This window comes from Lagopus muta, chromosome 15, assembly GCF_023343835.1.
Source record: "Lagopus muta isolate bLagMut1 chromosome 15, bLagMut1 primary, whole genome shotgun sequence".
In the NCBI taxonomy this organism is placed as follows: domain Eukaryota; kingdom Metazoa; phylum Chordata; class Aves; order Galliformes; family Phasianidae; genus Lagopus; species Lagopus muta.
Genome location: NC_064447.1, coordinates 14,144,986 through 14,156,970, shown reverse-complemented (window position 1 = coordinate 14,156,970; position 11,985 = coordinate 14,144,986). Strand labels below are relative to the sequence as shown.

The 11,985-nt window shown below is 50.1% G+C and overlaps 1 protein-coding gene across 1 annotated transcript; it reads left to right on the top strand.

The window, feature by feature from the left end:
* Positions 1–988: 988 nt before the first annotated feature.
* BRI3 (brain protein I3) lies at positions 989–11,955 on the top strand. Its single transcript, XM_048961903.1, has 3 exons — positions 989–1,292; positions 2,355–2,469; positions 11,567–11,955. Exons 1-3 carry the CDS (start codon positions 1,127–1,129, stop codon positions 11,697–11,699), a joined length of 414 nt encoding a protein of 137 aa, XP_048817860.1. The 5' UTR covers positions 989–1,126; the 3' UTR covers positions 11,700–11,955.
* The last annotated feature ends 30 nt before the right edge of the window (positions 11,956–11,985 follow it).

Here is an 11,985-nt window from a genome sequence, read left to right as displayed (position 1 = left end):
ACCTATTTTCTGGGCATCAGAAGAAGTTAAGGAGTATTTTCTGTGAATTTCGCACGGCTTGGATCTGAACTACAGCCCTGTGACCTTGCCCGACTGCCCGCGTGGCAGGAATGGCTGTGCAAGGAGCCCGACTCCCATGACATGCTGCTTACAGGCAGAGCAGCTTCCTCGTGTTGGAACTTCCACGTGAGGTCGGGTTCCACGTGAGGTCGGGTGCCGTGGCCGGCAGCTCCCGGCTCCTGCTGACGGCTCCGCTGCACCTCCGTGCCCGGGGGCTTCGCGTACAGCGGTGCCTGAGGCCGAGCTTCGTTCAGTGGCTGTTGTTACATTAGTGACGTCTGTTCTGTAAGGAGGTAACGAGGGATATTTTGTAAAATCCAGCAGGATTTGGGCCAGGCGTTGGTTTCAGTGCCCGGCAGAGCGGTGAGGTTGCTGCGTGAACGAGGGACAACGTTACTCCGCCGCGCTGATGTCCGAGCCGGGCTGTGAGCACCCGTAGCGGGGAGGCGGCGCTCAGAGCCCCTCCCCGCGTCCGCGGCACTTCCCAAATCTCCAAAGAGGATTTCTCCCCGTTGCATGACATTCGTTTCGGGAAAGCGTCTTTTCCTAGATGAGGAAGCGCCGCACCGCACCGCATCGCATTGCAATTGTGCTTTTCACTTTTCCTGCAAGAGCCCCTGCGACGCGCGGTAGGCGGGAGGTGCCGGCAGAGCGCGGCCGATGCCCGGTACCCGGTGCTCGGTACCCGATGCCATACGGAGGAGCCCCGCCCGGCTCCGTGCCGCGGCCCCTTTAAGGCGGCGCCTCGGAGTCACCCGCGCCGCTGGGAAGCGGAGTCACGTGGGGTGCAGTCTTGTGACCGGCCGCGCGCTCGGCAGCCGGGGCCGCCCGCCCTCCCTCCCGCGGCGGGGCGCACGGCGCAGGGCAGGGGCCGCCCGCCCGCCAGGGGCCGCTCCGCCTCCCCCCGCCCGCCGCGCCGCCGCCTCGGGGGAACTCGCGCCGCTGCCGCCGAGCTCCGGCGCCCCCGGGCGGGGCGGAGGGCGGCGCCCGGCAAGTTGGGCGCCGAGGCGAGGGCGCCGCTTCCTCCTCGCCCCGCCGGCGGTCGTCGCTCCGCTCCGCGCTCAGCATGGACAGCAAGCCGCTGCTGCAGGAGCGGCCGCCCGCCTATAGCCCCGCCGCGCCGGGCGCGGGCTACGACTACGGGCAGAGCAACTACGGCGCCATCCCCGCCCCGCAGCCCGGCTTCCAGCCGCCCCCGCCGTACCCTTACCCGGGCGCCGCGGCCGCCGCAGGTGGGTGCGAGGCGGGGGCGGCACGGCGGGGCCGGGCGGGGCCGGTAGCCTCGGGAAGGGCCGCGGGCCGTGGCCGGTGCCGTCTGCCGGCTCCGTGCGCCCGGGAGCGGCTGCGCGGCTTCTCCGCGGAAATACGAGCGGGCGGAAACGACCCGGCGCGACTCGCGACGCACCCTGCCTAGCGTCGTTTTTTTCGGGCCCCCTTCGGTTCCTCTGGAGGGCTGCGGCTCGGTTCCTCACGGGGTCTGCGAGTCCCGGCAGGAGCGGGCGGCGCTGAGGAGCCCTCGGGCACGGGGCGGCTCGTACCGCGCCTCGCGGCGGCCTCCTGCGGTGTGGGGCGGCTGGCGGCCGTGCTTTGCCGCACCGAACTGCGGGGAACGGCCGGTGGGTAACGCCGTTCGGGACGAGTCCGAGCCGGGCCGCCTCAGTCGGGACAGATTGCGCTGGGGAAAGTGCGTCTCAACTTGTGGCTGCGCCTGCCCGTCCCGTCGGATAGCCCTAATTTCTTCGTTCTTAGCGTTAGTGTGGTAATAACGTAACCTTCTAACTACAGTTCAGATAACGCGTTTGCTCACTAAGAATGCGAATTTTCTGCAAGGATTTTCGTTCTGTGCCATGCTGCCCTTCTGCTGCTGTGCTGTCCTCCCACTTCTGCAGCCATAACCTTTTGGGAGCCAGAGCAGGGTTTGTTCTGTGTCCCCCGCTTTGTTTCTGGAGTGAGATGTTGCTGACACTTGATGTCCAAAACTGAAATCCACAGTCCTCACTTGTTCAAGCTGTTTTTCCCTGCTGTTCCAGCAGCGCTGACCCAAACTCAGAGTTAATTATTAGCTTAATGCCCTTTTTAGATGGTTAAATTGTACTAGATACTTGGATTCATGAAGTGGTTTTCTTGTTGCGTTTGCTGATACTTTTGTTTCAGCCCTGATTTTGGTGGACTTCTACAGTGCTTTGCCAAGACGCGTCTGCCTTCATTCCGTGTTCCCTTTCCATACCTTCTACCAAGTTATCGTTGTCCCCCATGCCTTGCATGCAGTGATTCAGCTCTGGTTTTTATTTTAGGCTATGCTGTTCCTCCGCCGGCCTCGCAGCCGAACTACTCGAGCACATACACCATCATTCAGCAGCCTGCTGCCACCACCTCTGTTGTTGTAGTTGGAGGCTGTCCCGCCTGCAGGTAAAACCCTCTTCCACTTGAGAGATTAACTGCCGTGGGTTTTATGTTTGAGATGAGAAGTGTCTGTATAATTGCTTGGTTTTCTGTTTGTGTATTAGAATGGAGCTAACTAAAAAAGCACTGAAGTTTTGCAGTGCTTTAATGCGATGCATCCTAGTGGGCTCCAGACGACTGCTGTAATTGATACAATAGGCTTCTTGCAAACGTGAATCTGTTCTGTATGGAGGAGGAAGATCTGCAAGCTGTGTTCTTAATGAAAAGGAAGTTCAGTGATGGATGCAGAGGCTGGGTTGTCTGGAGAAGGGGTGCCAGGAAGTTCTTTCTGGTGCACTTGTGACCACTGCAAGTGAGGAGCGTGACTTCATTGTGAAATGCTGTGGTTTCTGACCGTGGCACTTCTGTTCTCCAGCAGTGCCTGCGCTGAATCTCCTTGTTCCCCAGCCCAGGCTGCACAGAGCCAAGCAGGGCAACAGGCAGTATTAAGTGGGACCATCAGTACTGTTGAGTTTGGAAGTTCTCTTACTTTAGAAGTGCCTTTACTGTAGAAGTAAGGAAGGGTAATCGATGTGGTTCCAAGTGTTGACCTGACAAAGTGGTGAAAACCAGAAAAAGCAGTCAGCTATTGGTTGGGATTGCAATAAAAGGACAACTTCAGAGATCAACAGCCGTAAAAGAAATGATCTAAGAAAAAAGGAAAAGGAAGAAGGCAGGCATAACAGTAGTGTTATGAGTCTGCATGGTTCCTTTGCACTTCTCAGCTCTGCTCATCCCAGGATATTGACTAATGGGTGAAGGCAGCCTGGTTGCTGCTGGTGCAGCTGAGGCATTTATGTGCCTGGCCAGCCCCAGCTCAAACACAGAGTCCTGCTTCTGTTAGAATGTATCAGAACTGCCCTTCTGGTGTCTTATGAAAAGGTGATGATCTTCTGCAAGTCTGAGCCTTCTCTGTCTGGTCCACTTCAAAACATGTAGGAAGCAGACTTGTTGGAGTAGCTTAAACAGCATCAGGTTTCAGTGTGACAGACGTGATAGAGATGGCTGTGATGGCAGAGGCTGTGTCACATGCCTTTTGGTTTTGTTAAAACTGCTGTCCATTGGAGAGTCAGCACCTGCCTGCTGAAATCCCACTAGTTCAGGCTGAGAATCCTGTGCCAGCTGGAGCTCTTAATCTAGAAGATGTATGTTTTAAACAGTGAGGGAAAGTAGCCTGAGCTGTGAGCAGTGTGGTCAGTCCTGCTGCTGGAGTCCTTCCACTAATGCTGGATGTTTGTGTGCCCAGCCAGGAGACAGAAGAGATGTTATGCCTTGCTTAGTAAGGCAGGCAGTGGGTTGTGCAGACCTTGCCCTAAACCCAAGAAATCTGAAAAAAATGAATATGGGAGTATCTTCTGTGATGACTCGGGGTTGTAGACTGCTGGTATCTTTAGGGTTTCTTTATTTTTCTTGTAGTGATCCTGAGATGCTGTAGGAGATTCTTTTGAAAGGGTAATTTGCAAATAAAGTTTCTGTGCCTAGGGTCCTTTTAGCCAAATCTGGGGAAATGAGCGAGTCTGAATATTTGTAAGGCATTCTTAAGCGACCTGATTTCAATAGTTTTCTTCAGTCATCCTCCTTGTGCTGTTGGGGGCAGCCAGAGTTCTGTGGGGGCAGCCAGAGTTCTGTTCATGGCACTCCTGTGAGGCGCTGTGCTGAGCAGCTCCAACTGCAGGGCTCTCAGCACTGCTGGAGAGCTGTTGGTCGGAATCCCAAGGACCAGCGCTGAGTAACGACAGTGTCGTAGCCTTTGCACAATGCTTTTCCCCAGATATTTAGAGGAGTCAAAGCCTCGGTGATAATACTGAGGGAAGAGAAGCACTGTTTGGTTGTGTTCTGATTAGATAAGGAGTTGATGTTGTGGTGCTGCAGCAGAAGCTGGTGGGATTTGGTGGGAAGCGTGCCGCTCCATCTGTTAGCGGGATCCTGAAGAGGCAGGCTTGGTGTTCTGGAAGGTTACACTGGCTTATTCTCTTACAGCTCAAAATCCTCTTTGACTCCTCAAGACCTTGAATGTAGTTCTAGCTCGTTTCTTGGCCTGGAAACCTATTTTATGAAGAGTGCAGCATGCAGATGCATTCTAAATGCCACACCGAACAGAAGGATACTGAGAGGGCATTGGTAACGTAAAAAGCTGTTAATGGTGTGTAAAAAATTTTATTAAGCTACGAAGGCAGCCTTTCTGTTACTCCTCTGATTTGGTGCACAGTTATTAGAGAAATTCATCTGCTTTTGAACATGAGGAAAACTCTTTGGTTGTGGCTGTGCCAAGAGTGTAACTGACACAGCTAAAGCCCACTGATGGAGTTCATGCCCTCAGAAACACAAATCAGGCTTCTGCCCTATGGTATGTGAATAGTGCTGATTGAACTAAAAACCATTTCTGATGTAAAACGTTTGGTGAGGAGAAACAAGCAGTACTGCTCTGTTATTTGGACAGAGGCCATCTCATCATAGTCACAGGTGACTTTGGAAGTATCATCCTATGGTGGCTAGCTGGTGATCTTCAGGCTCCACTTGCCCTGTGAATTAAGAGAAATGAATATGTACAAGCATCTTCAAAAGTTTCCTCTGGAGGTAGGTGGCAGTGTCCCCGGTCACCATGTTAATGCCTTTTGAAACACCAGCTTACTCTCTGAAGCACTGGTGTCTCTGAGGGGTGACTCTCCTGTCTTGTGATCTGTCCCTCTTGCCTGTAGTTCTTCATTAGACAGATCATCCTCATTCATCCTTGGTCAGCGTTGCTTTCTAATTACAGACTTCAGCCTTGCTGCGCGTTCTGTCTGTGTCATTCAGAAGTCTGGGCTGGCTGTAGTGCTGTTGGCCCAGTGTGAGCTCTTCCTCCAACCCAGCCCTGACGTACAGAGGATCAAACTGAGGTGCAGAACGCTGTCACTTTTACTGCAGGAAGCTGACACGTAAGGATTGGTGAAGTCTGGCTTTGAAACTAGGAACTATCTTATGTTCCCAAGAACAGTTTGAGTCATTACAGCCTGAGGTTCAGCCATGTCATTGTCTTTTTAGCTTGCAGATGGCAGTTCAGCAGCTTCCCTTCAGGTTGCCTCCATTTTCTTTTTCCCTGTCTTTTGGTGGTGGGGTTACAAACTGCAGTGGGGTACTTGCTTTCCTGTTGCTTGACAGAAGATGAATCTTTAAAAACTGTGAAAGCATTCCTTTTCCTGAAGTTTGCAGTGGGGTTCTTCCAAAACCTGGGGCAGAACTGTGGTTGGCCCTGGTGGGTTTTGATGTTCCTATTTAATGAGTTCTCAGTTGTTTGAAGGAAAGGATGAGGGGAAAATACATAGCTTCTGGATTGTAGTGGTTTTGTCTTCTGACAGCTATAAAACACCTCCTTGAGAAGGGTTATGGTGGGTTCCAGATAGTAATAATACTGAAAGTTCTGCTGGGATTGGAGAATAAGACAGCTGTGAATAAATCCTCACTTATTCTCACATCTCTTGGAGCCTTCTTCCTGCCAGTCTGTGGGGCTTGGCTTGTTTGGTTCTGACTTGATAAAGGAGTAGATTCTGAGATTTTGTTGGTTTTGTTTTTAAAATTCAACTAGGTGCATCGCTGCCCAGAGCACATTCTAGGAAAATTGCACTGCAGTGCTGAACTCCTTCAAAATCTCAGTCTTCTGGTTTCACTTTGGTTATTTCAATCACAGGTGCTGTGTGTGATTTGGTAGAAGCTCTTTCAGGTACAGGGTTTCCGTGGTTGTTCAGAGTAAATCTATTTAAATGTTAACTAAACGTTCCATTTATAATTGCACAATATGTGTCAGCTGAATATCCCAGGAAGCAGAAGGATGTAGCTATTGATCAGATGTGCCCTCTTAAGGAAAACCTGTGGGTTTTGGTTTGTGGCGGCAGGCTGAAGTGCTGCGGAGATCCTTTGGAATCTTGTGAGCAAAGGCAGCTTTGAAATAGCATTTAAAAGGCTGCTCTGAAGAGGGGCAGCTGTAATGGTGCAGCAGCTCGTGGCGCTGCTTTGTGCCACAAAGAAGATGGGCCTGTGGTGAGAATGGAAGGAGCTCCCTTCTGTAATGTGCAGCTTTCTGTGAAGGTTTGCTGCTGGGAACGTCGGGGCGTTCTTCCCTGCTGTGCTGTAATTTGATGGCAGCAGTTAGGGCATGAAATTCAGCAGTGACTTCTGCATGTGACTGCTAAGAAGAAAGCTGTGACAGAGCAGACTTGAGCAGAAGCCACGAGTGCCTCTTGGCGTTACAGGCTAGGCTAGCATAGCTGTAACCTTGTCCCTGCCTTGGAGTAGAGGCACTCAGTGCTTAGCTGGAAGCCCATTGCCTGAGGCCAGCAGGGGAGGTGCTGAGCCCCTCAGAGGGGTCCCACGTGAGAACAGCATAGCTCTTGCACTTCTTGAGGGTTTTTCTGCTACTGTTTTGAATTGAATTTTGGAAAATAATCAAAACACATCTTTTCTTAATAAATGAGGCTTTATGCAGCTAACAAGGTACAGCAGAAACCTATTCCCTTAAGAGCCACTGTTTTAAATAAGAAATTAAAAATATATAAAATAATCCGGTCCCCAAGTCCCAGCCAGTCACTGTGTCAGAGCTGATAGCTGTGTCTTCCTGTCCCCATTTGTGTGGGTGTCTGTATTCTGACAACTGGCTGTCCTTGTGGCAAGGAGGAGGAGCCTGGTCTTGTTTGCTGGGTGAAAAGGGATCCAGAGGTGCAGTAATTTGGATGTGTATGCAGGTGAGTGAGGGAAAACACAGATCAGAAACCATTGGTGTGCATGAGCTGGGGCTGGAGGAGCTGGCAGCTCTTGCAGAAGTAATGGCATGCATTACTGCCACTTGCTGCTGCTCACAGGTGAAACTGCTTAACCTCGCTGCTCTTGCTGCATTGGGTAGGACAGGCACAAAGAGGAGCTGTCTCTGTTCTCCTATTCACAGTTAACTTTGGAAGTTGCACGCGAATCTCTCCTGCTTGTCACCTGACAGCCTCCACTGAAATCTGAAGTTAAAGACTCCGCCAACGCTGTGGCTGGGAATGGACACTGCTCGGAGATCTGCACTTGTTTATGGGTCTGGTCAGTGTGTGAGACAGCTGCAGGGTCCTGACAGCGAAGTGTAGTTTCTTTTCGTGCCCTGCAGGGCTGATCATGCACCTGGAGTGCTGTCTTTGATTGGGATGACCGTTGGTTGTCACTTAATAAGGGATGAAAAATGCTGATAAGCATACATTTAAATGCTGTGATGTAGCCTTAAGTCTAAAAATGCACACATTAAATTGCACTGGTGTTGAGTTTGCAAATCTCAGTGTTGCCTCCCTGAACCTGAGCGTGAGACTTCATGCTTAGAGACTTAATTTCAGGAAAAGATTTGTCTGAGAAATAATTTGACAATAAATGCTCGTCAGTGGGGATAACTGACCTTACTTTATGGAGCTGGCAGCTGCAGTGTAGCTTAAATCCTAGACACTGCTGGCAGTATAAATAAACCTTTCCACTTTTAGATGGGGAGTGGTGCACTTCTAATCAGCTTACATGTGGTTATGCCATAGAACAAAACTTATGTTTGGTTACGTTAATGAATCCACAGTTTGAATATGGAATCTGATCACCCCGTCTCTGAGGTACACAAGCACAAACTAAAATATTCATGTTCTCCTTTATAAAAGGTTCTTTTCCTCCTCCTCCATTTAGTAACTCCCTAAGCAGGGGCGGTGATTGGATAAGCGTTCATCTAAAATTAGGTGCTGACACAAACCCACAGACCAGAAAGTGCTCGTGTAGTGACTGCTGTGGTGTGGCTGGGCGCCGTGCAGTGCCATGCTGCACGTTGGGCACATCGTGCCTCTGCTGCATCCCAAGCCATGGCTGCTGGTGCTGCCGGTGCTCCCCGCTGCTCTGTCCCTCAGGGCCTGGGTCTGCTGCTGGCGGTGAATCTGATCACAATTAGTTGCGTTATTTTTAATTGGCACTCGGTGTGACCAAAGAGTACTTCCCAGATCCCCGTGTTCAGGGGGAAGTGTTTGAAGGAAATTCTATTTAAAGTGTCAGAGACATCTGCTGAGTGGAGGACTCGGCTCCTTGCAGGCTGACGGTAACAGGTTGGACAGCAGTCCTCACTGCTGGGTTTGCAGCTCCGTGGGGCTGAGCAGAAATACCTGATGAGCCCTCTGATGTTCAACCAGTGCCTGTGTTCCTTGAGGCCAAATCACAGCGAGCCTGCTTGTGTTCTTCACTGAGCGCTGACTTACTTGTCACAAAGGTAGACTCCAGGGCAGGAGCTTAGCATGAAATTCATGCCAGACAAGGAAGAGACACACAAACACTAACAAAGCAAGAGCTGAATGCTTCTAGGAAGGGGATGCTTAGTGTGTGCAAACTGAAATGCTGCCATTAGTGTAATAGCAAGACAAGGGAGGGATTTGGTAGCCCCCACGTACTGTGCTGCATACTTGGTGGGCCTTTTTCAAAGCAATGCTTTTTGTGTCATTGAAAGGCCTGGAAACGGGCTTTGCCTTTCTTGGAAGGATCTGTAGTACTGAAAACTGCCTAAATCTGTAATTATTTAGAGATGTCTGCATTGCATCTGTACCTGTCTGCTAATGCAGTCTGTTACCTGGTTAACTGTGCAGAGGAAAACAGAGAGCCTTATCTGACATTCCCTGGCTTCTGCCACTGATTTATTTGGGGTGTGCAGCATGTCATGCTTTTCCACAAATACCAGACACAGTAATTGACCACAGCACAGTCTTTAATTGCAGTCTAATTTTGAGGGTCACTTACAACATAACTGTTCAGTTCTAGTGTCTGGATGTGCCCTAGCAAAGAAATGGTGATGAAGCTTTCCAAATCTGCGTACAAAAGTCTGGATAAAGCATTCATAATCCTGAGTATATGCAGCGAAATATCTGCCTTTGTAGTGTATTTGCCTTTCTTCCAGTTGTGACAGTGCTGACTTGTTCTGTTGGTAACTTTTGAGTTGACTCCTTCCACATTTCTTTCTCCTGCTGTACCATCTGCCCCTCTGGCTGTTCTTCTGGCCTCTATTTCAGTCTAATGGGGAATTCTCTGTGGTGAGAGGGGAAGGGAAACATCCGCTGGTGCTGTGGTGTGATGGGAACCCTGGGCTGGAGTTCGTCGTAGCAGAGCACAGGGCAGACTGAAGAGCACTGCTGAACAGGCTGAGCGCCTCCAGTGCTTGTACTTTGTGAGGTGATGCAGGGCAAGTACTGTGAGTCAGTGGCCGATGTGCCAGACTGAGGGTGCGTTAGTGCAGCAGAGATGGTCTGGCTCCTTTTTGTCTGCTGGCACACGGTGTGGTTTGTCAGCACTTGCAGTGCAGGGGTAGAAATGCTTTATGTGCTGGGTGGGGGAGGCATGAAGCCTTCTCTGAGACCCTCATAAACCTACTGGCATTCTTGTCAACAAAGCTGTAGGCACAAAAGGGCTGTGTGATGATGTTCATCAGCCCCATTGGAGCCATTTGCAGCGTCAGCTGGACAGAGCAGGGTTGCCAAACCTGGCTACAGAAGAAAGCTCCAGCAAACTGTATGAGAGGCTGTCCTGTCTCCAAGAAATCTGCTCTTGTTGCTGCTGCTGCATCTCTAGTTAATGGTCAGTGTCAAAACTTGTAAGTAGAAGAATTAAAAATGGAATTGGGATTCTGCACTTTAAGTTGATTCATTCGTTCAGTCAGCAACTCATGGCAAGAACAGCTGAATGAAATCCAGGAGCCCAGCAGTAAGCTGGAGCAGCTTTCTGCCTCGGCAGCCTTTGTGGAGGTCTCAGCAGTGCTGCCTGCCCTGTGCTTTTGCAGAAGATAATTTACACTATTTACACCTATTTACAGAGCCGTGGCTGTGCTGCCCCATTCTTACACACACCTTTGTTTCAGCTGGAGAACAAGATACTGACAAGATACCAGAGCAATCGTATGAAGTGCTTTGTTCATGTTTGTTGGTGCTTGTATTACCAACAGTATCTGTGAGGGACAAGCCAGAATCACTGTGCTTTACGACGTGCTGACTGCACCATGTGCTGAATAGAGCACAGCAGAGGTGCCATCCTGGAGAAGGAAGGATGGCTTTATGAGCTTTGGCAGCATCACGGGAAGTTTAAGTTGGACTTCTAAGCTGATGTTGATATCTGGATTTGTGATTTGGTAATGGAGGTATGAGAATAGCAGCTAAAAGGGACTGGAAGGAGATGTTAAGTTTTTCCCAGTGTCTGAAGAGGAAGAAGTGCTATGAAACTTTGCAACAAAAGTGGTACCTACATCACTGGAACGAATTCTGCAAAACTTGCACCATGTCAGAACAGTGCTAGGAAAGGGAGATGAGACTGAAGTTTGAACAAGATGTGAAGTTCTAAACAATTGCAATAAGGGAATGGTCTCAAAGTCTGCATCTTCTTTCCTTCGCTCTGTTTGCTTGCGCAGTAAGGTCTGTGAGCACTGCGTAGGGAAAAAACAGCCCTCAGGCCTTGGCACCTTGCCTGCATCGCGAGCACTGCAAGGTCACTCAGCTCTGCTCCTGTTGACTTTCACTGTCGTGGGCAGTCAGAGGAGGGCCCTCCTTGTTGAAGTGTTTTGCTCACCTCTGGGTTCTGACTGCTTGTACCTGCTCCAATTTCTTATGTTAAGCTGTTATTCCTGTGTAGTGGGTGGCAAACTGTGAGCAGGTGGCAACCTGTGTGCGTTCTTCAGTGCACTTGAATTAAGCAGTGTTTGCCATGAATACGGCTGCTCTGAGTGGCTATCTGTTGGAGCAGTCCAGGACTGTGGTGGCTGATAAATAGCTGCTGTCTGGAACTAAGATACTGGTTTGAATTAAACCTTTCACGTGTCTTATCTGCAGTCCTTGCTCTTATCACATGAGAATTTCTTGGGTTTCTTTAAGTGGTGTAGTTCAAAGCCTTCTGCTGCAAGCTGTGAGCAGAAAAGCCTTTTAAAGGGGGGAAGCCTCCTCTTTGCACCGTGCTTCCTTCTGCTGCACGGAGTGGAGTTTCACTGAGTGTCAGATCACAAGGAGGTAACCTGGGGTTAAACGCAGTGGGGGGCTTTGACTCAGTGTGTTTTCCATTTCTGCAGGGTTGGCGTGTTGGAGGACACCTTCACCTGCCTCGGTGTTCTGTGTGCCATTGTGTTCTTTCCAATTGGGATTCTGTTCTGTCTGGCACTGAGGCAGCGAAGATGCCCAAATTGCGGGGCGGCTTTTGGCTAAGAGGGCTGAACGTGGACGTGCTATGGAAGCTACAACTGTTAGCATACTCTTTCTAATGTAAATGTCATGTACAATCATTTTATTTGCTTCAGACCTGTTTTGTAAAGTGTGAAGAAATTTAGTCTCTTGCATGTAATTTAAACTTAATCTTTTATGAGCATGTGCATTGCAAAACATGAAAACCGACCTTGTTTTCCATGTTTAGTGGCACCTCTTGAAAACTAAATAAAACTGCTTTTCCTTTTGCAATCCTCAACTTGTGGCTGGATTATTAAATATGTGACAA

What these genes read in the sequence shown, in the direction of transcription:
- BRI3 (XM_048961903.1), top strand. Translation starts at nt 1,127, where the DNA reads ATGGACAGCAAGCCGCTGCTGCAGGAGCGGCCGCCCGCCTATAGCCCC. An exon ending in GGGCGCCGCGGCCGCCGCAG is followed by an intron (nt 1,293 to 2,354) that starts GTGGGTGCGAGG and finishes TTTTTATTTTAG; the next exon opens with GCTATGCTGTTCCTCCGCCG. An exon ending in GGAGGCTGTCCCGCCTGCAG is followed by an intron (nt 2,470 to 11,566) that starts GTAAAACCCTCT and finishes CCATTTCTGCAG; the next exon opens with GGTTGGCGTGTTGGAGGACA.